The 27,132-nt window shown below is 48.1% G+C and overlaps 2 protein-coding genes across 2 annotated transcripts in view; both read left to right on the top strand.

The window, feature by feature from the left end:
* Positions 1-7,427, top strand: part of wwc1 (WW and C2 domain containing 1) — a 30,421-nt gene extending 22,994 nt beyond the window's left edge. Inside the window, exons 16-22 of the mRNA XM_060057630.1 lie at positions 207-277; positions 464-632; positions 1,702-1,869; positions 2,098-2,190; positions 3,027-3,257; positions 3,609-3,721; positions 4,441-7,427. Coding sequence (XP_059913613.1) covers positions 207-277; positions 464-632; positions 1,702-1,869; positions 2,098-2,190; positions 3,027-3,257; positions 3,609-3,721; positions 4,441-4,507 — 912 coding nt within the window. The 3' untranslated portion in view covers positions 4,508-7,427. The remainder of the gene's footprint in view (positions 1-206; positions 278-463; positions 633-1,701; positions 1,870-2,097; positions 2,191-3,026; positions 3,258-3,608; positions 3,722-4,440) is intronic.
* Positions 7,428-7,803: 376 nt separating this feature from the next.
* Positions 7,804-17,475, top strand: rars1 (arginyl-tRNA synthetase 1). Its single transcript, XM_060057638.1, has 14 exons — positions 7,804-7,992; positions 8,524-8,658; positions 9,948-10,136; positions 10,474-10,582; positions 10,937-11,037; positions 11,633-11,875; positions 12,395-12,524; positions 12,813-12,917; positions 14,144-14,322; positions 14,851-14,960; positions 15,526-15,631; positions 16,252-16,424; positions 16,834-17,081; positions 17,329-17,475. Exons 1-14 carry the CDS (start codon positions 7,948-7,950, stop codon positions 17,436-17,438), a joined length of 1,983 nt encoding a protein of 660 aa, XP_059913621.1. The 5' UTR covers positions 7,804-7,947; the 3' UTR covers positions 17,439-17,475.
* The last annotated feature ends 9,657 nt before the right edge of the window (positions 17,476-27,132 follow it).

The raw sequence follows: 27,132 nt of genomic DNA, 5'->3' as shown, positions 1-27,132 counted from the left end.
ATATATTTTTTTTTACATTAAATGTTATGCATCCAGTGTTTTAGACCTGATGAATGTTTTATGTATGCAGTGTTTTAGACCGAGTGAAGGTTATCTATATCCAGTGTTGTAGACCTAGTGACTGGTTTATTTATGCCTCATTTGTTGTTGAGCACCAGCTGTTGTAAAGAGGTTTAGTATCCATAAAGTTGTCGGCTCTGTTCCAGGTGGAGAAGGCTCCCGCACCAGAACCAGCACAGGAACCAGCTGCAGAAGAAGCGTCAGAAGAAGCTGATCGGTCAGATATTAGCTCTTTGTCGTATCATTCACGCATTGTTTATCACACTGGGCCAATAGGATGACTCAAAGCCCAACATATAAGATGTATTATACCTTAACTGTAACCCCAACCAACCTGTCAAAATATCTGAACTAGTAATATCCAGTGATCTGTGTGCTCCTCACTAACTGTGTTTCACTACAGGCTCGATGGACAGCAAGTGGCCGTGTCTAACAGCATAGGGGCGGGGCCTCACGAGGAAGGGGAGGAGTTACACCCAGAGAGCAGCCAATGGGCAGCAGAGGAAGAGGTGCATGATGAAGATCAGCAGAGGCCGGGAACCACCACCACCACCACCCCCATCAAAGAGAGGGTAAACACAACTGCACCAATACAATACCAGTACAATACCAGGACAATACCTGAACCATACCAGTACCATACTATAACTCTACCAATACTATACCTGTATCATACCACGACAATACTAGCACTATACTAAAACCATACCATGATCATACCAGGGCCATACATTACCATAGTTTATTGAATTGTGTTAGATAATACAGGTGTGTTTACTGATACAGGTTATACAGGTGTGTTTAATACTACAGGTGTGTTCACTGCTAGAGGTTTGTTTAATGATACTGGTGATATAGGTGCGTTTAATGATACAGGTGAGTTCAATGATGCAGGTGAGTTTAATGACACTGGTGATATAGCTGTGTTTAATGGGTGCCTTGAAAGGCGCCTCTAAATTAAAAGTATTATTATAGAGATGTGTTTGATGATACTGTTGATATAGAGGTGTTTAATGATCCAGGTGTGTTTAATGATACTGGTGATAGGTGTGTTTAATGATACAGGTGTGTTTAATGATAATGGTGATACAGGTGTGTTTAATGATCCAGGTGTGTTTACTGGTACAGGTGTGTTTACTGGTACAGGTGTGTTTAATGATCCAGGTGTGTTTACTGGTACAGGTGTGTTTAATGATCCAGGTGTGTTTAATGATCCAGGTGTGTTTAATGATCCAGGTGTGTTTACTGGTACAGGTGTGTTTAATGATAATGGTGATACAGGTGTGTTTAATGATCCAGGTGTGTTTACTGGTACAGGTGTGTTTAATGATACTGGTGATATAGCTGTGCTTAATGATACTGGTGTGTTTAATGATAATGGTGATACAGGTGTGTTTACTGGTACAGGTGTGTTTAATGATCCAGGTGTGTTTAATGATCCAGGTGTGTTTACTGGTACAGGTGTGTTTACTGGTACAGGTGTGTTTAATGATCCAGGTGTGTTTACTGGTACAGGTGTGTTTAATGATCCAGGTGTGTTTAATGATCCCGGTGTGTTTACCGGTACAGGTGTGTTTAATGATCCAGGTGTGTTTACTGGTACAGGTGTGTTTAATGATCCAGGTGTGTTTACTGGTACAGGTGAACAAGGAGACCAGTACCGGGGGGACGTCGGTGCGGCCCAAGCAGCGGCCCCCGGACCCCAGCCCAGGGGGGGGGCACATGGTCCAGCAGTCCTTCATCAGGGGCAACACCGTCATCAGGTCCAAGACCTTCTCCCCGGGACCCCAGAGCCACTACATCTGCAGGGTAACACACACGTACACACACACACACTGGCCCGCAATATACACATGCACACGCGCACATATGCATACACAACATATGCACACAAACACACACACACGCCTTCACAGCATATGCTTAAGCCTCACACACACACACGTCAAGCACAATCTCTGTATATTAAATGTGCTGCATTTTTCTCTCTATCTATTATATATTATGTGTACATTAAATGTATATTTCTGTCCCCAGATCAACCGTAGTGACAGTGACAGCTCCACTCTCTCCAAGAAGTCTCCGTTCGTCAGGAACGCTTCTGAACGAAGAAGCATGAGGGTCAAGAAGGTACTGTCTATCTGCCCCTCGACCTGTCTGTCTGTCTGTCTGTCTGTCTGTCTGTCTGTCTGTCTGTCTGTCTGTCTGTCTGTCTGTCTGTCTGTCTGTCTATCTGCCCCTCGACCTGTCTGTCTGTCTGTCTGTCGACCTGTCTGTCTACCTGTCTGTTTGGCTATTTACCTGTCTGCCCTGCTGCTATAGCCCTCTAATTATAGATAATGTCTGAATGTCTGAAAGAGAAAGGAGAGAGGAGAAAGGGAGGGAGGGAAGAGGAGTCTTTGAGCGGGTGGACGAGGGAAAGCGAGCGGTGGTCACGTGTTCAGTCCTGAGAAAGCGAGCGTTAATATTCCATGAGCTGCTGAATGTTTGATGAGCTCTGTGCTCCCTCGAGGTTAAGCATCCATTCGTCAGAGTGTATTCTTGGGGTCTGCGTAGTACGACTAACAAAGACGTCTTTTAGTGCCTGGGTCTGATGGCTTGCCAAAAAGAAACCACTACGCTGTGGTGTTCCTCTTACACGCTGCCATATAATGAGCCCTTCGTACATCCTGTAGTGTTAACCACTGCAGCTAACACAACTCAGTACTTTTACCTGGTAGTGGTACCTACTGCAGTACTCAGTACTTACACCTGGTAGTGGTACCTACTGCAGTACTCAGTACTTATACCTGGTAGTGTTACAGAACATTAACATTAACTAACATAACATTACCCAGTAGTTGTACCTGGTAGTTCTACCTGAGTAAGGTTAGATGTTGTATAACAGTATACAGGGAGTAGTTATAGTGAGTAAGGTTAGACGTTATACTCCAGCACTCAGTAGTAACACCCCGTTGGTCCCCCAGCCCGTAGTGGCCGGTAAGACCCTGGACGGTCTGCTGCGCACCTCCATGGACCTGGAGATGGACCTGCAGGTGTCCAGGACCCGCCAGGCCCGGCTGGACCAGGAGCTGCTGGTCCTGCGGGAGCTGAAGGAGCAGATGGAGAAGGCCCGGCAGGAGGGCCGCCGGGAGCTGCCCCTCTGGGTGCAGCAGGACCAGAGGTTCAGACAGCTGCTGCGGCGGGCCGAGAGACAGGTGGGCACCTCAGGCCGGACCGGACCGGCTCTGACCGGCAGTCCCTGAGTCAAATCAATGGACCAGGCCATTCATACATCAACAGGCAATTAGTGATCCAATTAGTGATTCAGTTAGTGATTCAATTAGTGATCCAATTAGTGATTCAATTAGTGATTCAATTAGTGATTCAAATCGTGATCCAAATAGTGATTCATTTAGTGATCCAATGAGTAATGACTGAGAGTAAGTCACTTAAATAATAATCAATGAATACACAAATCTGTTAATTAACAAATTCCTCATCACTCTCTCCTCCTCACCCCCTCCTTCTTTCCCCCTCCTCGTTCCCCTCCTCTCCTCGCTCCTCAGACCCAGGAGGAGCAGCAGCAGGAGCACAGGGTGGAGCAGATGATGAAGGCAGCAGCTAAAGACGTCCACAAGATGACCAGTCGTCAGGAGGTCCCCGAGGTTCAGAACTTCAGGTAGGACCTGCTGCTTGCTGTTGAGGACCTTGGGTTATTAAACACGGAACCAAACCTAAAACCTAACCTGTGTTTTAATGTTACAGAAGCTTACAGTACTCGATAGCTGTATCTGGTAGTGTTACAGAAGCTAACAGTACTCGATAGCTGTATCTGGTAGTGTTACAGAAGCTAACAGTACGCAGTAGCTATATCTGGGAGCGTTAAAGAGGCTAACTCTACCCAGTAGTTAATGTTACAGAAGCTAACAGTACTCAGTAGTTATATCTTAGTGTTACATAGGCTAACAGTACCCAGAAGCTATATCTGGTAGCATTTCAGAAGCTAACAGTAGCTATATCTGCTAGTGTTACAGAAGCTAACAGTAGCTATATCTGCTAGTGTTACAGAAGCTAACAGTAGCTATATCTGCTAGTGTTACAGAAGCTAACAGTAGCTATATCTGCTAGTGTTACAGAAGCTAACAGTAGCTATATCTGCTAGTGTTACAGAAGCTAACAGTAGCTATATCTGCTAGTGTTACAGAAGCTAACAGTAGCTATATCTGCTAGTGTTACAGAAGCTAACAGTAGCTATATCTGCTATTGATACAGAAGCTAACAGTAGCTATATCTGCTAGTGTTACAGTAGCTATATCTGCTATTGATACAGAAGCCAACAGCTGTATCTACTAGTGTTACAGAAGCCATCAGTTGTTCTGACGGGTGTTCTCTCCTCAGAGATAAGATGGCGTTCCTCACCAGAGCACGGAGCTCCATCCCTGACCTCCCCTCCCATGACGTGTGAGGAACCCCCCCCCCCCCCCTCCCCCGAGCCGGACCAGGAGAACCGGGCAGCGGCCGAGCTGCCACGTCAAGGAACCCAACTCTGCCGGCCGACGACAGAGGTCTCTCCGAGCCCCCGACGCTCTTCCTAGCTTTAGTTTGAATCCAGTCCGGTTCTAGCTTTAGGTTGGACCAGAAGCTGGGCCTTCATGCTGCTTCCCCCAGGTTTCATTAGCATTCCAGCTGGATCAGGACTTTAAGCACACACGCGTACGAGCACGGCGGAGGTTCCTCCACAAGGAACAGATCCGTCACAAGGGGACCTCCTACGTACAGCACAACCCACCCAAAGGGGCTGGAAACACACCTCCCCTTCAGAGGGGAACTCTGAAACACACCTCACCTACAGAGGGGAACTCTGAAACACACCTCGCCTACATAGTGGGGACGTTTGAGCTCTGAAACACACCTCACCTACATAGTGGGGACGTTGGAGCTCTGAAACACACCTCACCTACATAGTGGGGACGTTGGAGCTCTGAAACACACCTCACCTTCAGAGGGGAACTCTGAAACACACCTCACCTACATAGTGGGGACGTTGGAGCTCTGAGACACACCTCACCTACGTAGTGGGGACGTTGGAGCTCTGAAACCAACCTCACCTTCAGAGTGGGGATGTTTGAGCTCTGAAACACACCTCACCTTCATAGTGGGGACGTTGGAGCTCTGAAACACACCTCTCCTTCAGAGTGGAGCTCTGAAACACACCTCACCTTCATAGTGGGGACGTTGGAGCTCTGAAACACACCTCAACTTCAGAGTGGGGACGTTGGAGCTCTGAAACACACCAGCAATACTCTTTAGGACAGGAAGGACTGGATAGGACTGGATCAGATCTGGTTAGGACTGGATCAGGACTGGATCGAGACTGGATCAGGTCTGGATAAGACTGGATAGGACTGGATCAGGAGAGAATGGGAAGTCGATGCGCTGACAGAATCCAGCAGCTTACATGAAGGTGACATCCTTTGGTTTCTCATGCACCAGAACCCTGGTACGATCTCGGTAGTACTGTTACTGTGGTACTGTACTACTCTCGTACTGGTACCGTGGTACTGTACTACTCCAGCACTGGTTCTGTGGTACTCTACTACTCATACTGTTGTACTCTTCTATCTATGCTGTACTCTGAAGAACATGGCCAGATCTTCTTGATCAGTGCTGAGGTTCTGAAGAGGACCACCTGTCGTTACAGCTGCTCATGAAATGTTGTTTGTTGTTAAATGATGTGCACACTGTAACACACACACACACACACACACACACACACACTGTAACACACACTCACGCATGCACACACACAGACACTGTAACACAATCGCACACACACACACACGAGATAAGTTACTTGAGGGAAGCAGTGATTAGCTGTCTCTCGAACAAATGAAGGAAATAAGATCACGCCAGTTTACCGCCTTAACTGGCTTCTCAGAGCTCACCGGGTAAAAGGAGAGGTCAGTATTTACTGCTCCACCAGGAGATGAATGGATGACCCTCATAGACTGACCATGTCAGGGTCTGTTCCCCTCCCCCCCCTCTTTCTCTCTCTCTGGTATATGATGCATCAGAGGAGAGTCCTGACCTTTGGTTGATTCTCTCACTCTCCCTTTCGAGCTCGCTCACTGTCTCAACCCCTCTCTGTCTCTCTGACCTTGGGTTGGTTCTGTACCGCTGAAAGCTTCAGGAGTTTTCTTTATGAGGAAGCAGCCAGCGGTCTACAGGGGTTACCGTTGAACCGGTCAGCCGGGCGTCCTAGACCAGAACCACCAGCCACCTCCAGGAGGTACTTGCCGGCTTGCCAGCGGTTCTATTCCCCGAGTTAATTTATGACTTGAGCGAGGCACCGCGCCACAGCGCGCGGGTTCAACGCTCCACCTGGACCTGGGCGCGGTCCTCCTTGCCTCCACCCAGGTCCCTCCAGATGAACGGTTGCCGTAGTAACGGCGGCATGGAGCCGTCCGTTTGGAAGACAACGATGTGATCCCAGGAGCGTCTCCCTTCCTGTCAGGAGAGAGAGAGTGAGCGTGTGTAGGGTTATGATGTCACTTCCTGTATCTGATAGTGCAGGTGACTGGTGGAGCGGACGTGCGGAAGGAGTAGGGAGGAGGAGCAGGTGGGGGGGGGGGGGAGAGGTCTGGGTGTGTGTGTGCGTGCGAGGGGGAGAGAGCCCCGTGTGTGAGAGAGAGGGCGAGCTACAGTGTAGATTATCAGTAAACCATAAGGAATAAGTATCACTTCTGAAGTACCTGATTTTACCTTTCGTTTAGTCGTTCTCATGCAAAGGTTTACCTTTGCGCGTTACTCCTTGTTTTTCTGTCGTAGTGTCGTCGTAAAGTAGGCTTTGATTTGATGCGCACCATTCCAACGTTGATCTCGTTCGTTATCAGCAATATATGCGATGTGTTACGATCAATTAAAATATGTCTTGATTGACGGAATGTTCGATCAGAAATGAATGTAGGCCATCGTATATCTTTTTGTATATAATTTGTTTGTGTTTTTTGTTTTTTTTAAACCACTGAGAACCTTGTTTAGTCACGTGACTTCTCCGGTCGACACGTAGTCGATGACTCACACGCGGTTAACCTTAATTGAAGTGATTCTCTTCCTGTCGAGTCCCTCGCGTGTGTCTGGTGGCTGCGGCCAATAGGTGGCGCCAGATATACCCACCAGGTATTTATTGCACTTTGTGATTTGGGTGTTGCTTTAAATGTTTTCCTCTCCTCAACTCTTTTCTCCCCTCGAAAACTGTGAATTTTAATCTCAGACACTGTACTGTCCACCAGAGTTGTAAATATTTCACCAGCACGAAGAAGACTCAACAACAATGTTTTATAGCTTCACAACAAATAAAAACAAAATATTCTCTCCTATTTTAACCACCGGTGGTCCTGTTTCATTTGATATTGTTATTTGTATATTATTAATATACATGTTTATTTTGCTTTAAACTAAACAATAATGTATCCAAGTGTGTGTGTGTGTGTGTGTGTGTGTGTGTGTCTGTGTGTGTCTCTCGACCAGAATGCAGCACAAACCAATGTCATGTTCTTGGGTACACCTGATAAAATGCACAAACATCATTCATAATCGTATTCTATATTTTCCCTAAAATGTATTGATCTGGTCAAAGGTGACCTTGGCTGAAATCATTAGTAAACATCAGCACAATGTCTGTCTTTCCTCATTCGACCGCTGGGGGGGCGCTAAAACACAACTGTAAAACCGCTGTCTTCTCTATTGGCCTCCGGGGGGCGCTAAACTAAAAGTGAGCAGCCTCCTTTTCCGGGACGCTCTTCTTTCTGCTCTCCTCGTCCGCCGGTGTCAGAGTCGGCAGCTCATACCGAAACTAAGCGTTGAACTTTTTCTCAGATTTTTGTACTTTTTTTCCAACCTAAGATGGGAGACCCGTTGGCTGACTGCTCCGCCCGCCTACAGGAGCAGGTCCGTTGTGATGTAATGTGTTGTGATGCGGTGTTCTGGATGATGTGATGATGCTGCGGTGTAGTGGAGTGTGTGTGTGCGTGAACATGTGGGTCCAATGACGTAAGCGGTGGTAACTTCAGGGGGGCTAATGTTATGTTAGTGTTAACGTTATTCTTATTTAAAACACACACGTACACAGTACAAACCTTGCTTCAATGTATCGAAAGCAGGGAGCGTTTGTGTCCTCATCAAGGCGCATCATTTCACGGGCTTCAGGTGGCGTTGCGTCATGCTGAGGTCTCATGAGTCATGGATGAATCCAGTGTTTATTTACCTTATGATCAGGATCCATCTCACAGGAACTGAAGGGGAGATGTGGGAGGAGCTGGACCAGCTCCGCTTTATGTTTTGTTTATCGGTGGCGGTCGAGACATCTCCCCCAACCTTCAATAGTGAAACCATCTTCTGTCTGGGTGTGTTGATGTGTGTCTGGCTGTGTTAATGTGTGTCTGGCTGTGTTGATCACTGTCTGGGTGTGTTGATGTACAGGAGAGACAGATCAGAACTCTGTCGGCGGAGATCGAGAGTTTGAAGAACCCACGGTCACTCGAACCATCGCCACAGCTCGCCAGCCTGAAGGAGGAGAACGCCAAACTCAAGTACCGCCTGAACACCCTCAAGAGGGTGAGTCCAAGTACACCAGTACTGCACCAGTAGGGTTCAGACACCAGGTACCAGTAGGGTCCAGACACCAGGTACCAGTAGGGTCCAGACACCAGGTACCAGTAGGGTCCAGACACCAGGTACCAGTAGAGTCCAGACACCAGGTACCAGTAGGGTTCTAACAGTACAGCCTTTTGTTTTTGTAACGGTGTTGTGGTTCTAACAGCACTGTTAGAACCACAACACTGTTAGAATCACAACACAACACACGTGTGTTGTGTTGTGGTTCTCCAACGGTGTTGTGGTTCTAACAGTCTGTGTTGTGGTTCTACGGTGTTGTGTTGTGGTTCTAATAGTGTTGTGGTTCTATCAGTGTTGTGTTGTTGTTCTAGCGGTGTTGTGTTGGGGTTCTCACTGTGTTGTGGTTCTAGCGTTGTTGTGTTGTGGTTCTAGCAGTGTTGTGTTGTGGTTCTAGCGGTGTTGTGTTGTGGTTCTAGCGGTGTTGTGTTGTGGTTCTAGCGGTGTTGTGTCGTGGTTCTAGCGGTGTTGTGTCGTGGTTCTAGCGGTGTTGTGTTGTGGTTCTAGCGGTGTTGTGTCGTGGTTCTAGCGGTGTTGTGTTGTGGTTCTAGCGGTGTTGTGTCGTGGTTCTAGCGGTGTTGTGTTGTGGTTCTAGCGGTGTTGTGGTTCTAGCGGTGTTGTGTCGTGGTTCTAGCGGTGTTGTGGTTCTAACAGCACTGTTAGAACCACAACACTGTTAGAATCACAACACACGTGTGTTGTGTTGTGGTTCTCCAACGGTGTTGTGGTTCTAACAGTCTGTGTTGTGGTTCTACGGTGTTGTGTTGTGGTTCTAATAGTGTTGTGGTTCTATCAGTGTTGTGTTGTGGTTCTAGCGGTGTTGTGTTGGGGTTCTAGCGGTTTTGTGTTGGGGTTCTAGCGGTGTTGTGGTGGGGTTCTAGCGGTTTTGTGTTGGGGTTCTAGCGGTTTTGTGTTGGGGTTCTAGCGGGTTCATGGTTCTAGCGGTGTTGTGTTGTGGTTCTTCAGTGTGTTGTGCCGTGGTTCTAGCGGTGTTGTGGTGGGGTCCTCACTGTGTTCTGCGGTGGTTCTAGCGGTGTTGTGGTGGGGTTCTAGCGGTGTTGTAGTGGGGTCCTCACTGTGTTCTGCCGTGGTTCTAGCGGTGTTGTGTTGTGGTTCTTCAGTGTGTTCTGCCGTGGTTCTAGCGGTGTTGTGGTGGGGTTCTAGCGGTGTTGTGCATTGGTTCTAGCGGTGTTGTGGTGGGGTCCTCACTGTGTTCTGCGGTGGTTCTCCAGAGCCTCCAGGCGGACCCCGCTCCGGGCTCCAGGGCCATGCTGAACATCAACCAGCGGCTGCAGCAGGTGTTCGAGGACGCCATCCGGGCGGCCTGCCCCCAGGTGGCGGACCCCCCGCTGGCCGTCACCCCCGGCCGAGACCCCAAGTTCGGAGACTACCAGTGCAACAGCGCCATGGCACTGGGCCAGGTGGGCTGTCAACGTGTGTGTGTGTGTGTGTGTGTGTGTGTGTGTGTGTGTGTGTGTGGGGGATATGTGTGTGTGTGTGTGTGTGGGGGGGATATGTGTGGGTGTGTGCGGCTCAACAAATAGTTCATACCACAGTTGAGATGATTGTTTATAATCTATAAGACAATTTAAAAGTTTCACTTTAAAAAACAATTACTGGACAAAGTGTAGTAATAATAAAAAATAAACTGGTTTCTGCCTGTTCGTGTGGGTGTGTGGCTCAACAAATAGGTCATTCAGTTGATTATTTAAAAAAGAAAAGACAATTAAAAGTTTTACTGTGTGTATGTGTGTGTAGATGCTGAAGGCCAGAGGGGAGAAGGTCACCCCTCGGGAGATCGCCCAGAAGATCCTGGAGAACCTTCCGGAGAACGAGCTTATAGAGAAGACGGAGATCGCGGGACCAGGTCAGAGGGGAGCACTTCCTGTTCGGGTCACTGGTTTCCTGTTTCCAGTTAGACCATCGACTGGTAGTCCTCATAACGAAAGAGAAACGGCTTGAGAGGGTCGTTAATACTGAAGCCACTGAGCTCAGATAAAATGGTGCTTTAGTAACAGTTTTATGCACGCAATAAAATGCGTCTATGAACAATGGTAGTAATATATATGCAAAAATGAAAGTAAACATTAGAGGTAGTTGATTATCAACAGTCTACGATGAATGACTGAAACTACTATCAGCTCTGAAGCTGCATCCCCATTGGTTGACTGCCGCTCCACTTCCTGTCTGGTGGACCAATCGTGTGTCCCCGTCTCCTTAGGCTTCATCAACATCCACATTAGGAAGCCGTTTGTCTCCAAGCTGCTCACCAACCTGCTGCTCAACGGAGTTCAGCCGCCGCCCCTGCCCGCCAGGAAGAAGGTACGCGCCGCATCGCGCCTTCACAATAAGAGCGCGCTGAGGTGACGCCGGGCTCTCCCTGAGTTCGACGTCCATCGTTCCGCCCAATCAGGCTCAGCGGTTCCCCGGTCTTGTCTGCCTCGGGTTGATTATTAACCTGATTAACCCCCCACACACATTGCTAGCTTAGCATCAGCTGTCCGATGTCCACTGTCGTCTCGTTCCCACGGTTACCAGCTTTCCCTCCGCCTCGACATCGTGGACGCCTCGGCGTTGGGCTGTAGTCCTTACCTTACGTGAGGAGCGGGACCGACCGAAAACAGGCGCTCTGTTTGTCTCCTGTGGAAGCCTTCGTGGGGGAGGGAGGGAGGAGGGAGGGAGGGATGGGATGGAGACGTGGGAGGGAGGGAGGGAGGGAGGGAGGAAGTGATGGCTTGGGATGGAAACGTGGGAGGATGGGAAGGGGAGGGAGGATGGCGGTAGGGAGGGAGGGAGTGATGGCGGTAGGGAGGGAGGGAGGGAGGGAGGGAGGGAGGGAGGGACGGGATGGGACGGGATGGGAAGGGATGCAGGCGTGTGGGCTCACCACTCGGACTCTGTGGGTGTGGCCCGGCAGGTGATCGTGGACTTCTCGTCGCCGAACATCGCCAAGGAGATGCACGTGGGCCACCTGCGCTCCACCATCATCGGGGACAGCATGTGCCGCCTGTTCGAGTTCCTGGGCTACGAGGTGGTGCGGCTCAACCACGTGGGCGACTGGGGCACCCAGTTCGGCATGCTCATCGCTCACCTGCAGGACAAGTTCCCCGACTACGTCACCTCCTCCCCACCAATAGGAGACCTGCAGGCCTTCTACAAGGTGGCCCGTCCGTCCGTCTGTCTGTCTGTTCGGTCCTTCCTGTCCGTCTGTCCGTCCAACTCTTATTGTCTGTGTCTCCTCTTGTGTCTTTCTGTCTGCTCTTCTGTCTGTCTGTGTTTCTCTTTTGTCTGTCTGTCTGCTCTTCTGTCTGTCTGTCTGCTCTTCCGTCTGTCTGTGTTTCTGCCTGTCTGTCTTCTCTTTTGTCTGTCTGTCTGCTCTTCTGTCTGTCTGTCTGCTCTTCTGTCTGTCTGTCTGCTCTTTTGTCTGTCTGTCTGCTCGTCTGTCTGCTGCTCTTTTGTCTGTCTGTCTGCTCGTCTGTCTGCTGCTCTTTTGTCTGTCTGTCTGCTCTTCTGTCTGTCTGTCTGCTCTTCTGTCTGTCTGCTTTTTTCTTTTTTCTGTCTTACTTTTTTTTTCTGCTGTTACATTTAAAAAGAGTTCTAGAAACATTGCTGGGGTATAAAATAGGAATCTAAAACGCTTTAACCCCCCCCCCCCCCCCCCACACACACACACACACAGGAGTCTAAGAAGCGTTTTGACGAGGAGGAGGACTTCAAGAAGAGAGCGTACCGCTGTGTGGTCCGACTGCAGAGCAAAGAGCCCGAGATCATCAAGGCCTGGACCCTCATCTGTGACGTCTCCAGGGCCGGTAATATACTACTACTACTACTATACTACTGTAGTACTACACACTACTATACAGGCCTGGACCCTCATCTGTGAGGTCTCTAGAGCCGCTAGGTCATGCTTTATGCTACACTGGTACTACTAATACATTACTATATTCCTGTAGAAAATATTGGTATTGGCAATCAGTTTAAAACTGTGTGTGTGTGTGTGTGTGTGTGTGTGTGTGTGTGTGTGTGTGTGTGTGTGTGTGTGTGTGTGTGTGTGTGTGTGTGTGTGTGTGTGTGTGTGTGTGTGTGTGTGTGTGTAGAGTTCCAGAGGGTGTATGACTGTCTGCAGGTGAAGCTGATCGAGAGAGGCGAGTCCTTCTACCAGGAGATGATGAAGGCTGTAGTGGAGGAGCTCAAGCAGAAAGGTAAGAAATACTATTTCTACACGTCTACTATACTAACACCACACACAAATACTATTAATACACTTATACTGTTGTGTGTTTGATGGGCTTGGAAGAATAGAGGTTGTGTGAGACCAGGGTGGGTTGGTTAGTGTGAGGCTGTAGAATATATTCAGGCTACAGTACTGCTGTGTGGCCACATGGGGGCAGTGTTGTCCTGACCAAGGATTAAACACTCCTTTAATACCAACACTAACCAAATTTCAGCTAGCTCTCTCTCACTCGCTCAGTCCGTCCTATGTTAAGTGTTCCTCTCTCTCTCTCTCTGTCTCTTTCTTTTTTTATCTCTCTCGCTCTCTCTCTTAGTTTCTTTCTTTCTTTCTTTCTTTCTTTCTTTCTTTCTTTCTTTCTCTCTCTCTTTCTCTGTCTCTCTCGCTCTCTCTTTCTTTCTTTCTTTCTTTCTTTCTCTGTCTCTCTTTCTCTCTCTCTCTCTCTCTCTCTCTCTCTCTCTCTCTCTCTCTCTCTCTCTCTCTCTCTCTCTCTCTCTCTCTCTCTCTCTCTCTCTCTTCCCCCCCCCCCCTCCTTATGTTAAGCGGTGCTCTCTCGCCCCCTCTCTCTCTCTCTCCCCCTCCTTATGTTAAGCGGTGCTCTCTCGCCCCCTCTCTCTCTCTCTCCCCCTCCTTATGTTAAGCGGTGCTCTCTCGCCCCCTCTCTCTCTCTCTCTCCCCCTCCTTATGTTAAGCGGTGCTCTCTCGCCCCCTCTCTCTCTCTCTCTCCCCCTCCTTATGTTAAGCGGTGCTCTCTCGCCCCCTCTCTCTCTCTCTCTCCCCCTCCTTATGTTTAGCGGTGCTCTCTCGCCCCCTCTCTCTCTCTCTCTCTCTCGCCCTCTCTCTCTCTCTCTCCCCCTCCTTATGTTAAGCGGTGCTCCCTCGCCCCCCCCTCTCTCTCTCCCCCATGTTAAGCGGTGCTCTCTCGCCCCCTTTCTCGCCCCCTCTCTCTCTCTCCCCCTCCTTATGTTAAGCGGTGCTCTCTCTCCCCCTCTCTCTCTCTCCCCCATGTTAAGCGGTGCTCTCTCACCCCTCTCTCGTCCCCTCTCTCTCTCTCTCTCCCCCTCCTTATGTTAAGCGGTGCTCTCTCACCCCTCTCTCGTCCCCTCTCTCTCTCTCTCCCCCTCCTTATGTTAAGCGGTGCTCTCTCGCCCTCTCTCTCTCTCCCCCATGTTAAGCGGTGCTCTCTCGCCCCTCCAGGTGTGCTGGAGCTGGACGAGGGGCGTCACATCGTGTTCGTCCCGGGTCAGTCCATCCCGCTGACGGTGGTGAAGTCTGACGGAGGCTTCACCTACGACACGTCCGACCTCGCCGCCATCCACCAGCGGATCTTCCAGGAGCGCGCTGACATCATCATCTACGTCACCGACAGCGGACAGGTACGCCACTTCCTGTTAGGATACAGTCACTTCCTGTTAGGATACAGTCACTTCCTGTTAGGGTACGGACACAGGTAGGCAACTTCCTGCTAGGGTACAGGCCATATGTCACTTCCTGTTAGGATACAGGCTGTATGTCACTTCCTGTTCCTACACTACACACACTACTTCCTGTTCCTATTAGCATAAAGAAACAGTAACCCACTTCCTGTAACAGGCCGTATGTCACTTCCTGTTAGGGTACAGACCTTATGTCACTTTGTACACTACTCACTTCCAGCTGGGGTTAGTGTGTATAATGTGAGTACTGTGTGTACTCTGCAGAGTACTCACTTCCAGCTGGTGTTTGTTTGTATACTGTGAGTACTCTGGGTAGAGTTTAATGTGCATACTGTGTGTACTCAGTACAGAGTACTCACTTCTAGCTGGTGTTAGTGTGTATAATGTGTGTACTGTGTGTACTCTGCAGAGTACTCACTTCCAGCTGGTGTTAGTGTGTATAATGTGTGTACTGTGTACTCTGTACAGAGTACTCACTTCCAGCTGGTGTTTGCTGCGGCCCGTATGCTTGGCTGGTACGACCCCCTGACGACCCGCGTGGAGCACGCCGGCTTTGGGGTCGTACTCGGAGAGGACAAGTAAATAAATACTAATATACTGTATTAATGTACACTACACCAACACTATTATGTATCAATATATACTGATATGTACTAATGTACTTATGCACTACATCAAGACGATACTATATTAATATATACTTATGTATACTATATTCATATAGTATAACGTGTAATGTGTGTACATGTACTATATATACACTACACCAACTCTATACTATATTAATATATTCTAATATATATATTATATTAATATACATAACATGTACTAATATATACACCATCACGATACAAAAATATTGTGATGCATACTAGCCCGACATTCAACTATACTACTGTATACTACTATATCCCAGCCCAACACTATACTTATCTATACTAGACCAACAGTATACTATACCAATAGATACTACTATATGGCAGCCCAACACTTTACTAATGTGTGTCGAGAGCCCGGGAGTGGGCTGAATGCATAGTGCTGATTCTGGGATATTTAGAGCTACAGTGAAGATGAAGGCTGTTATTATTCAGGTGTATTCAATCTAGTTGTATATTTATATTTCGGTTGTTTTTGTGTTTCCAGGAAGAAGTTTAAGACCCGGTCTGGAGACACTGTGCGCCTCATGGATCTACTTGACGAGGGGCTCAAGCGCTCGATGGACAAGCTGAAGGACAAGGAGAGAGACAAGGTTTGAGTTAGCTAACAGTCTGTACCTGTTATGTCCAGGGCTTCAGTCCAGAGGAGCAATGCTAGGTTAGCGGTAGCTAAGCTCAATGTAGCAAGGTTAGCTCTAGCTACGCTAATGTCCCTGTGGTTCTCCAGGTGCTGAGCCCAGAGGAGCTAAGCTAGGTTAGCGGTAGCTACGCTAACTGTATTTTGCTGTGGTTCTCCAGGAGCTGAGCACAGAGGAGCAATGCTAGGTTAGCAGTATCTATGCTAGGTTATCGGTAGCTACGCTAACAGTATGTCCCTGTGGTTCACCAGGTGCTGAACCCAGAGGAGCTATGCTAGGTTAGCAGTATCTATGCTAGGTTATCAGTAGCTACGCTAACAGTATGTCCCTGTCGTTCTACAGGTGCTGAGCCCAGGTGAGCTATGCTAGGTTAGCGGTAGCTATGCTAGGTTAGCGGTAGCTTCGCTGACGGTGGTTCTCCAGGTGCTGAGCCCAGAGGAGCTATGCTAGGTTAGCGGTAGCTATGCTAGGTTAGCGGTAGCTTCGCTGACGGTGGTTCTCCAGGTGCTGAGCCCAGAGGAGCTATGCTAGGTTAGCGGTAGCTACGCTAACGGTACGTCCCTCTGGTTCTCCAGGTGCTGACCCCGGAGGAGCTGACCCAGGCCCAGCGGTCGGTGGCGTACGGCTGCATTAAGTACGCCGACCTCTCCCACAACCGCATCAACGACTACGTGTTCTCCTTCGACAAGATGCTGGACGACCGCGGGAACACCGCCGCCTACCTGCTCTACGCACTCACACGCATCAGGTGAGTGGCCTCCGCAGTAAGGGTACTCTGCTTCCTCACCCTGAAGCCCTGCTGGGAGAACCCTCCTTCACAGTAAAAGTCCCGTGTTGAAAACCCTCTTTCACAGTAAAAGTCCCCTTGTGAGAAGAATCACTCATTGTAAGATTCCTCCCTAAAACCCCTCATTCAAAGTAAAAGTCCTCTGGTGAGAACACTCCTCCAGAGTAAAAGTCCACTAGTGAGATCACTCCTCCAGATTAAAAGTCCTCTGCTGAGAATACTCCTCCAGAGTAAAGGTCCCCTGGTGAGGACACTCCTCCAGAGTAAAGGTCCTCTGGGGACCCCACTCCTCCAGAGTAAAAGCCCCCCAGAGACCCACTGCAGTAGCAGTCCCCCGGTCGTCCTTAACCCACTCCCTGTGGGTCTTCAGGTCCATCTCGCGGCTGGCCAGCCTCGACGGGGGGGCTCTGGCGGCGGCGGCGGGCTCCACCCCCATCGTCCTCGACCACGAGAAGGAGTGGAAGCTGGGCAAGTGCATCCTGCGCTTCCCCGAGGTGCTGAACAAGATCCTGGAGGACCTGTTTCTGCACGGCCTGTGCGACTACCTGTACGAGCTGGCCACCACCTTCACCGAGTTCTACGACAGCTGCTACTGCGTGGAGAAGGACCGCCAGACCGGTACGCCCTCCTGGGTTCTGCTCTGCGTTTGATCACACTGTTTACTGTTTAGTGAGCCGTCTGTTAACCCCAGCTCTCTCTCTCTCTCTCGCTCTTGCTCTCTCTCTCGCTCTCGCTCTCGCTCTCGCTCTCGCTCGCTCTCTCTCTCTCTGTCTCTCTCTCTGTCTCTGTCTCTGTCTCTGTCTCTGTCGCTCTCGCTCTCGCTCTCTCGCTCTCTCCCCCCCTCTTCCTTCCTTCCTTCCCCCAGGTGAGGTGGTGAAGGTGAACATGTGGAGGATGTTGCTGTGTGAAGCCACGGCGACCATCATGGCCAAGGGCTTCGACATCTTGGGCATCACGCCCGTCAGCAGGATGTGATGTCGCCGCTCGCAACTCAATAAATACTGAAACCCGCTCCTCTGCTCCTGATCACCTTCTTGAGAACGGCTCTGCCGCCCGTGTTCGGTTCATCCTTTATCCTCCTTTAACGCTGTCGTCTCTCACGGGTGACCTTGTCGCCTGAACGTTCTATCGCTCTCTGAGGCGGAGTTAAGATTCTGTTTATAGACACCGCTTTAGATTCATAGAAACACCTCGCGGTATCCAACAGCTGTACTCTTTATTTGACTAAACACAACACCTGTGTGTGTGTGTGTGTGTGTGTGTGTGTGTGTGTGTGTGTGTGTGTGTGTGTGTGTGTGTGTGTGTGTGTGTGTGTGTGTGTGTGTGTGTGTGTGTGTGTGTGTGTGTGTGCGCGCGCGTGTCGTCGCAGTGACCTTCAACAGATCCAGGTTGCTCCGCCGTCTGGTTGCGTTTCTTCTTTACAGAAGTGAAGACGCATCACTATTAAAACACACGCGCACACACACGCACACACACGCACTCCCTTCATACCTGCAGCAAAAAGTTATGCCGCAGAGACGATAACGCCCCGTGCCCACTACCTCCGTCCGTTGACTGATCCCCATTGACTTTGAATGGGGACGGACGCGCAATGCATTGTGGATCCGTCCGTTCCGTTGGAGCCTTCGGCTCAGTCAAGAAGTTGAAAAATGTTCAACTTTTTCGGCGACGGATCCGTCATCCAATCAGATCGCGTATGCAAATTTAAGCACTGTGACGCGACTCGGGCTCTGACGATACTGGAAAGCGGGTCATCTTGCATCGCAACAAGCAGGAAGTAGCGGGAAGAACCCGGCGAAGCGATTTGATTGGCTGACGGATGCCTCTGCAAAGACTACTCCCCCATCAGTCAGCCACGCCTTCCCACGTCCGTTGACTGACGGAGGTAGTGGGCATGTAGGGTTACGCCCCGTGCCCACTACATGCGTCCGTCGACTGATGTGGGAAGGCGTGGCTGACTGATGGGGGAGTAGTCTTTGCAGAGGCATCCGTCAGCCAATCAAATCGGGTTCTTCCCGCTTCTTCCTGCTTGTTGCGATGCAAGATGACCCGCTTTCCATGCAGTATCGTCAGAGCCCGAGTCGCGTCACAGTGCTTAAATTTGCATACGCGATTGTTACGTCCCCCGCTAGCGGAAGGGGTGGCAACATAAAACCAGATGTCTTTGGTTAACTGGAAGTTGTTTATTTGTTTATTTAGCCCAGAGCATGGGATAAGTTCCCGTGTAGCAATTAACAAGAACCTCGATCAACCAACAAATCCATTCGAAGACCCAATATGGCAAGCTTCATATCCAAGGCCAGCTGCCGCCGTGCTTTATCCTCCCGGATCCTCGGCCCTCCGATGCAGCAGCCAATCACGTCCGGGGACAGGCACATCAAAATTAACATAATGGTCAACAAATCACACGCGGGGAAAAACACATGATCATTAGCATGAGCATCGACAAACTGAGGATTTTACCCATGAGGGCGGGGTGTCAATCAGCAACCGTACAGCGATCTGATTACGGATCCGTCGCTGCCAAAAAGTTGCAAATTTTTCAACTTTCTGACGGAGCCGAAGGCTCCAACGGAACGTACGGATCCACAATGCATTGCGCGTCCGTCCCCATTAAAGTCAATGATCAAGAGGTCTGACGGGGGGAAGGAACGCACAACGCACCCACCACGGCTACGAGGATCAGCAGGTACATGATACCACGTGGACACGGGGAGGCACCACTGACGCACTGAAACACCGCCCCCTTCTGGCCAAGTGGAGCATGACCACTGGGCCATCGTGCTGTTTAAACTAACGGGTCTAGTCAAACTTTAAAACCATTCAAACTATCTCAAACGTTAGACCAGCGAGTGAGCTGGGGAGACGGCTTCTGCTTAGCGGAGTAGGTAATGGGGGCTTTTATCGACGTTTCAGGGTGAAAACTTTAAACTAAACGGACGAGCAACAACGGGTGAAACTCTGAGCACCGTGTGATTGGTCGAACCTTCTGATGACGTGGCATGTGATTGATGACGCATGACTCACATGCGTCATGTGATTAGCCTAATCTTACCGTCCACGTCTCCAAAAGGTGTTGCCATATCGATACGAGAACAGTGAGGCTGAGAGGGACCTCGAGGCAGAAGGTCACGTCCGCGAGTTGGAAACATCAATTCTTCCTCAGGTTCTTGTTCCTTCAATGTTGTTTTCCAAATACTGTTGATTCATCTCCTATACACTCTATAGTCCTGAGGATTCAAACCATACCACATATTGGCAGCTAAGTGAGTCGTGAAGTAGGAGTCCAATGATAAGGCCCTAAAAGATTAATTCGTTATTTTATTTTTTAAAGATTTATTTTTGAAGGTTTAATGCTTTTTATTATAGAGTAAGACATGAAGGTATGGGAGAGAGAGGGGAAGACATGCAGCAAAGGACGACGGGCCCCGGTCGATGCGGTAAGGACTGGGCCTGTGGTTCGCTACCCGCTGAACCACAGGGGAGCACCCGATTAATTCAGTATTTAGTGCTGGTCTACTCAAAGGAAACAAACACTGATTATTATTATGAACGGTCAGGAAATGAAGACGAGCTCTATGGTCATCTTCTGCCATGATTGTTGAGCAAGTTCTAAACGTACAACTCAAAATTAAACCGTTTAGACACACTCTTCAGTCTACCCCCGTCAGACAGAGAATGAGGGGGGTAGTGGACTACAGCTAGACCAGACTGGGACCAGGGGGGTAGTAGACAACGCTAACACCAGGGGGGTAGTAGACTACTAAAGGAGCTTTCATTCTGGATATTAGGCGGGTTCATCCTTGTCTTTTGGTTAATAGCTGTGATCAGGGGATCATGAAGAACAATTATCTTCCTTTGATTTATATTTCTGACACACTTTATTTGAACAGAGTGATTCCCTTTCCTATTTAATCACTGAGGCCCAACATCCATTTAATCGTTGCCATCAACTCCGACTTCAAGCAAGTTATGCGTGCATTTATTACAATAGAACACCCTTCGACAGTCTTAGGTCAGAAGGTCTCCCATATGAAATCTAAATATGTCTCTGGGACAAAGGGTTCCCGTCCTCTGAGTCCTACCTTAACCTCTCCGTGATGCGTTCCTTCCAATCTACCACCTTTCCTTTTAAAATGTTCCCTTTCAACCTCGTCTGTTCGTTTGTGAATTTTGATCTAAAAAGTAAGAAACCTTTTCGAAAGGGGAAAAGGAAAAATATGTAAATTGAAGGGAACACATCAAAGAAGACATTGAAGTCTCTCTCTTCTGAGTCACATGGTCTGAAAGCTACCGTATCCTGTTATATTTCAGACCTATCGGAATGATGTTCTTAGTTTAATAAACGTTTGCATATCTCTGACATAATTGTTGCTGTTAATTGTATTTCAGACGTGGATGGCAGAAATGAAACGCTCTCAGCTATGACTTAGAGAAGCTCTAACTCGTCTTTACATTCTCATAAAATATTCCAGACATGGAAGTCAATCGTTCCCCATGTTCCCACGATCACACAACTATTAACCATTGATCTCATTTGTGAATAATTCATACACTATTGAACATACAAAAAAAGGAACACTTCCAAGTTTTCCAATAGCCGATATGAAACTGAATTGGGAATGGATGAAAACACGGCAGAAATTCTGGTAGGGAAAAATAAGGAATGCACAGAGAGAAAAACACATGAACTGGTGTTTAGTTATCAGCCCCTTTAAACAACGTGAAATAGCTTTGTGAAGTCTTTAGAAACGCTATCCGTCGCTCCCTTGATCAGACAACACAGGCGATTACGCATTACATGTCTGAGGAACCCAGCAATTCCTCTCCTCCGTCATAGAGGCAGAATTCTAATTAAAAGTTTGCATTCATCATTAGATAACAATTAGTTTGAAACTTACAGGTCATGAAGGTAATCGGGTAGAACCATCTGGCAAGAATCCAAGTAGGAAAGCTGAAGTCACCCGGTCCAGTGGAGTGCATGTGGCTACAGGCCCGTGCATTGGCCTGCTTGGTTACTTGAGATTGATTAATTGAAACCTTATGCACTGGATGTGTGGTCAGCCTTCAGAGACTCAGGCAGGTCCAGAGAGAGAGGGGGGGGGGGGGGGAGATGAGTGCTAAGCATATTCTTTTATTATTATTATTGGAAGAGAGTTGACGATTACTGTAGCTCGTTCTATTATTATAATACGCAGCCTCGTTAGAGCTCAATCAATCAGATTTAGCAGCTCATTAAGATCCAATCGTTAAGCTAATTAAGCTGTGATCTCATTAGTGGACTCCATCAAGTCTCGTGCTGCATTGGCATCTGTGGCGCAATGTACTGCTGGAACTTCTTCCTGTCAATCACAGAGAACCCCGACAGGACCTTAGAGACTGCTGTTCAACAACAGAGCGGACCTGTTGGTTCACAGGGTCTAAACCCTTCTCCCCAGCGGTCCACGGCAGCTTTGTGGCTGGTAACCACTAACCAACCCTAACCGTGCAGCGCTTTCGTGGACCGCTTCAGGTGTAATTGGGTGGAAGTGGAATCACAAGGCTGCGGCTGTACCGGGCCCTTGAGAACGGCTTTGATACGTTTCCATGGCTACAAGCGCACCGAATACGAACACCTTTACTCTCTGAAATCTGTTAAGAAATAACCTTCGTACCAGAGGGCATCTGAGTTGAGGGTTGAGGTGATCAAACGGTAAACAAAAGGAACCAAAACAAAGTCCATATTAAATATAAGTAGGGGAGGGTGGTGTTAGATGAGCCAATGTTTACTCATGTTGTTCTCTAGGCAGGGAACAATAAGACAGAAGGAAAACGAAAACATCTACCCTTACTTCAGGATGTCCTCTGTCAATCAAAAAGGATAAAAAATGCATCTGACATAGGTCTGTGAAAATATGACTTCTCAAAAAAAATGTGATGTTGTGCCTTACTAAGTAAGGCTTACCCATACTTACCCATACGCTGGGGCAAGTTTAGCCATCTGGGTTGAAATTTACCATTTTCCTTTTCCAAATAGTCTTATATGTTTGCTTAAGGAAACATTATAAAATATATAAAACCTGTCGGTATTTGTGTTTTGACACTTCTCCGATGGATTTTCATCCTTGACATCAGTGCTCTCTCCATCTCCTTTCTCTCTCTTTATTGGCATGATGCTTTTCTTCAATGTGCAAAATATGAAAAAATCCCATTCAGTTGTGCAATATTGAAATATCACTTTATACTTTAGAGACTTAACGTAACAACCGTGCATCATGGTGGGGTAAGATGAAGGGCTCTACTTACCCCATAGCATGTGGCTCACTTCCACAAACTGCCTAGTTAAAAATTCAGGCAAATCTTTAACTCAATTATTCCCATGGTTTTATACCTTGGCAAATCACAGACACATTTTTACGCATGAATAAATCATTCATTCAGCAGTAATTATACCTGATATGTTAGATACTTACTTTGACCAGCAAAAAACTTTATTCTGAAAAAAACGTACTTGCAACTTTACCATGTGCTTCTCTCCATCACAGCCCGATATAAATGATGGTCAAATAATAACACATGTGTACAGTAGCCTAAATACAGGGGGTTGGTTATCTTAGCTTATCTTACCCCACTCTCCCCTATATATTTGTTATTAGTTCATGTTGAGGACTACTATAAATTAAATATAGGTACATGCTGAATATCATAATTTATTAAATATTAGTACATATTGAATACAAGCACATAGTGAATTTAAGTATATATCTATGAATAGTTATATTAAATATGAGTTTGCATTGAATATTGGTATTGAATATGAGTACATATTCCTAGAGTGTTTTTGCTGATGCTACAGTACCCCTGACCCTGGCCGCCATGGTGTAACAGTCCCCACTGCTGAAGAGGAGCGAGTTGAGAGGGAATCCTTCTCTTTGGGCCGACTGAAGGGTTCCCACTGGGCTCATCCAGTCCGCCTGGACCTCTACTCTACTTTATATTAACATCCTGCTACATGGGATGTGTTGAGACAGCTTGGTACATGGGATGTGTTGAGACAGCTTGGTACATGTGATGTGTTAACAGCTTGGTACATGTGATGTTGTTACGACTGGCTCGGAAGCCGTAACAAAGTATGGAGACAGACCACAGGGTTTAAATCCCAAAATAAAGTGTTTTAATTTCATAAATAATTGTACAAGTGAAAAGTCTTGACAATAGCACATGTTCTCACGAGAAAGCAAGTCCCCTTCTGAGGCTGAAGGCATGGCTTTTAAGCACTCCTTCGCAGGTGTGCACAATAAACTTGATTGTGCCCCTTGCACCACCCAGAGACCATTGCACTGCCACTGCATGGCCAGTGGGGTGTGGAGCGGGGTGATAGATGTGTTGACAGCTTGGTACATGTGATGTGTTGACACAGTTTGGCACATGTGATGTGTTGACACAGTTTGGCACATGTGATGTGTTGACACAGTTTGGCACATGTGATGTGTTGACACAGTTTGGTACATGTGATGTGTTGACACAGTTTGGCACATGTGATGTGTTGACACAGTTTGGTACATGTGATGTGTTGACACAGTTTGGCACATGTGATGTGTTGACACAGTTTGGTACATGTGATGTGTTGACACAGTTTGGCACATGTGATGTGTTGACACAGTTTGGTACATGTGATGTGTTGACACAGTTTGGCACATGTGATGTGTTTACGCTGTGCAGTGCAGTAGCCCTCTATATTCAACCCTTCTTTTATTTCTCTTCTCTTTTAGTATTTCTCTCTCCTCCCGACCACTCAGTCTCCCTCTCTCCTCCCCTCCCCTCTCTCGTTCCTCTGCAACCTCCCCTCCTCTTCCTCCTTTAACTGTTCTTCCTCTCCTCACCTCCTCCCTGTCCTCTCTCTCTCTTTCCTCTCCTCCCCTCCTCGGTCTCCGCCTCACCCCTCTCTCAATCCACTGCTATCTTCAAAGTCAGAAGTAACCATGGAAACAGGCTGCGAGGGAGGAGGGAGCTGGCAGCCTATCATCGTCATCCTCTTAGTGAGCGAGCAACTCTCCCCCCAACTCTCCCCCCAACTCTCCCCCAACTCTCCCCCAACACGCCATCCTCCGCTGACACACTCTCCATCTTCTGATGCTCAAGACGATTGAGGACCACTGGACCTCCTCTAGACCACCTCTAGACCACCTCTAGACCACCTCTAGACCACCTCTAGAACTCCTCTAGACCACCTCCAGAACCTCCTCTAGACCACCTCTAGAACTTTTCTAGACCTCCTCTAGAACCTCCTCTAGACCACCTCTAGACCACCTCTAGACCACCTCTAGACCACCTCTAGAACCTCCTCTAGACCACCTCTAGAACTCCTCTAGACCTCCTCTAGACCACCTCTAGACCACCTCTAGAACCTCCTCTAGACCACCTCTAGACCACCTCTAGAACTCCACTAGACCACCTCTAGACCTCCTCATGAGGTTTGAGGTAGCCATGTTGGAGGCTTCCAGGTTGCCATGTTAAGAGTGGCCAAGTTACCATCTTTTGGGGTTCCAGTTTGCCAGGTTAAGTTTCTAGGTTGCCATGTTAGAGGTTTCCACACTACCGTGTTTGGGGGATTCCAGGGTGCCATGTTGGGGGGTTTCCAGGGTGCCATGTTGGGGGGGTTTCCAGGTTGCCATGTTGGGGATTTCCAGTATGCCATGTTCTGGCTTTCCAGGTTGTGATGTTGGGGGGGTTCCTGGTTGCCATGTTGGGGGGTTTCCAGGTTGCCATGTTAGGGGTCGACAGGTCACCATGTTGGGGGTTTCCAGGATTTAAGCGGTTTGATCAACCTTCTCACAGGTCCGATTTCTTCATCCTCCACTAGGGGTAACTGAAATGACCCCCCCTGGACAGGTCAAATTACCTCTCTCCCCTGATTATGAACTCGTCCTCATCAGATAATGGAGTACACCTGTGTCTTCTCATGATCCTAAGGTACAGAGCAGTGGGAACACATCGCCTTCGGTTCTGTTTTTTATGACTACTTTAGCTGATATAAGGTGGACTCTGGCGGAATATTTTTACGACCCTCTCTGTCTTTTGTGGTGCCTCTACTTACTTCATCTCTGCTCGCGGGCGGCGCTCGTAAAGCTTCTGGGCGTGGGACCACCAAGTTATCGTCTCGCACTAAAGATCTCGACTTTTGAAGCTCTTTTCCAGATAGAAATATGACAGTGATGGTCCCCACCCACGAGCCTGCATAGTAAACACACTCTGTGGCTCCGGGTGGTTTATGGGGACATTAAAAAAAATGCCCCCCCACCAGCTTCCTCGGGTCCTCTGCTCAACGCCACGACAACCTGGTGTCCTCTGGCCACGCCTCCTGGAAACGTCATCCAATCAGGACGCAGAGATAGCATTTACGTGTACGGTTTTGGGAGGTGGAGGAGGGGAGGGTTAGATGATGGAGAGGGATTAGGGTGGGAGGTAATTGCTACGAACTCAAGGTCAACAGTGACGCCATTATGATCAAGGAGTGGTTTTGCAGCAGTCTGTGATAACTACACAATAGAGTAAAATCAAGTATTAGAAATCGATTTGATTCGTTGCCTAACCCGATCACAACCTCAATTTCATCATTCAGACATTATTAACTTGAATTTTATTACATTGGACAACAACAAGGATGTTGTTAATGCATGTTATAAGTGTATTAACCTTATTAATTGATGTTATTAAGGTATTAATACATCCATGTCTTTAATGTATATATTACATCCATGTTAGTGTAGTTAAGGGCCAATTGGTTTGTGTGTTTTTCTGTGTGTCCCTGTTTATGCCTGTATTTGTGTGCCTTTCTGTACGTTTATGAGCGTTTCTTTGTGTGTCCCTTTTTATGACTTTGGTGTGTGTTTCTGTGTGCGTGTCCCTGTTTATGTCTCTATTTGTGTGTGTATTTGTGTTTGTGCCTGTTTTTCTGTGTGTGTGTGTGTGTGTGTGTGTGTGTGCTTGTGTTTCTCTGTGCATCTGTGTGCATGCGTGTTTGTATTGATTTCTTTGGAAGGAAAGAGAAGTAAGAGAAACAGAGCAGAACAAGGGACTGAAAATAGAGAGAGAGAGAGAGAGAGAGGGAGGGAGAGAGAGAGACAGAGAGAGATAGAGAGACAGAGAGAGACACAGAGTGACAGAGAGACAGAGAGAGAGAGAGAGAGAGAGAGAGAGATAGAGAGAGACACAGAGAGAGAGAGAGAGAGAGAGAGACACAGAGAGAGAGAGAGAGAGAGAGAGAGAGAGAGAGAGAGAGAGAGACAGAGAGACAGAGAGAGAGAGAGAGAGAGAGAGATAGAGAGAGACACAGAGAGAGAGAGAGAGAGAGAGAGAGAGAGAGAGAGAGAGAGAGAGAGAGAGAGAGAGAGAGAGAGAGAGAGAGAGAGAGAGAGAGAGAGAGAGAGAGAGAGAGGGAGGGAGAGAGAGAGAGAGAGAGAGAGAGAGAGAGAGAGAGAGAGAGAGAGAGAGAGAGAGAGAGAGAGAGAGAGAGAGAGAGAGAGAGAGAGAGGAGAGAGAGAGAGAGAGAGAGGGCGACAGCAACACTATGTAAGGGTGGGGTGATCTTGAGGAGAGTCAGATCGTTATGATGTAATTTCCTTCTCAGCAGGACGTTTGTCCGACAGACCGAACAACACAAGAAAGCGTCCAATCGTTAAACAATTAA

This window comes from Gadus macrocephalus, chromosome 7, assembly GCF_031168955.1.
Source record: "Gadus macrocephalus chromosome 7, ASM3116895v1".
Taxonomy (NCBI): domain Eukaryota; kingdom Metazoa; phylum Chordata; class Actinopteri; order Gadiformes; family Gadidae; genus Gadus; species Gadus macrocephalus.
The sequence above is the reverse complement of the archived record's forward strand: the minus strand, read 5'-3'. Positions and strand labels throughout refer to the sequence as shown.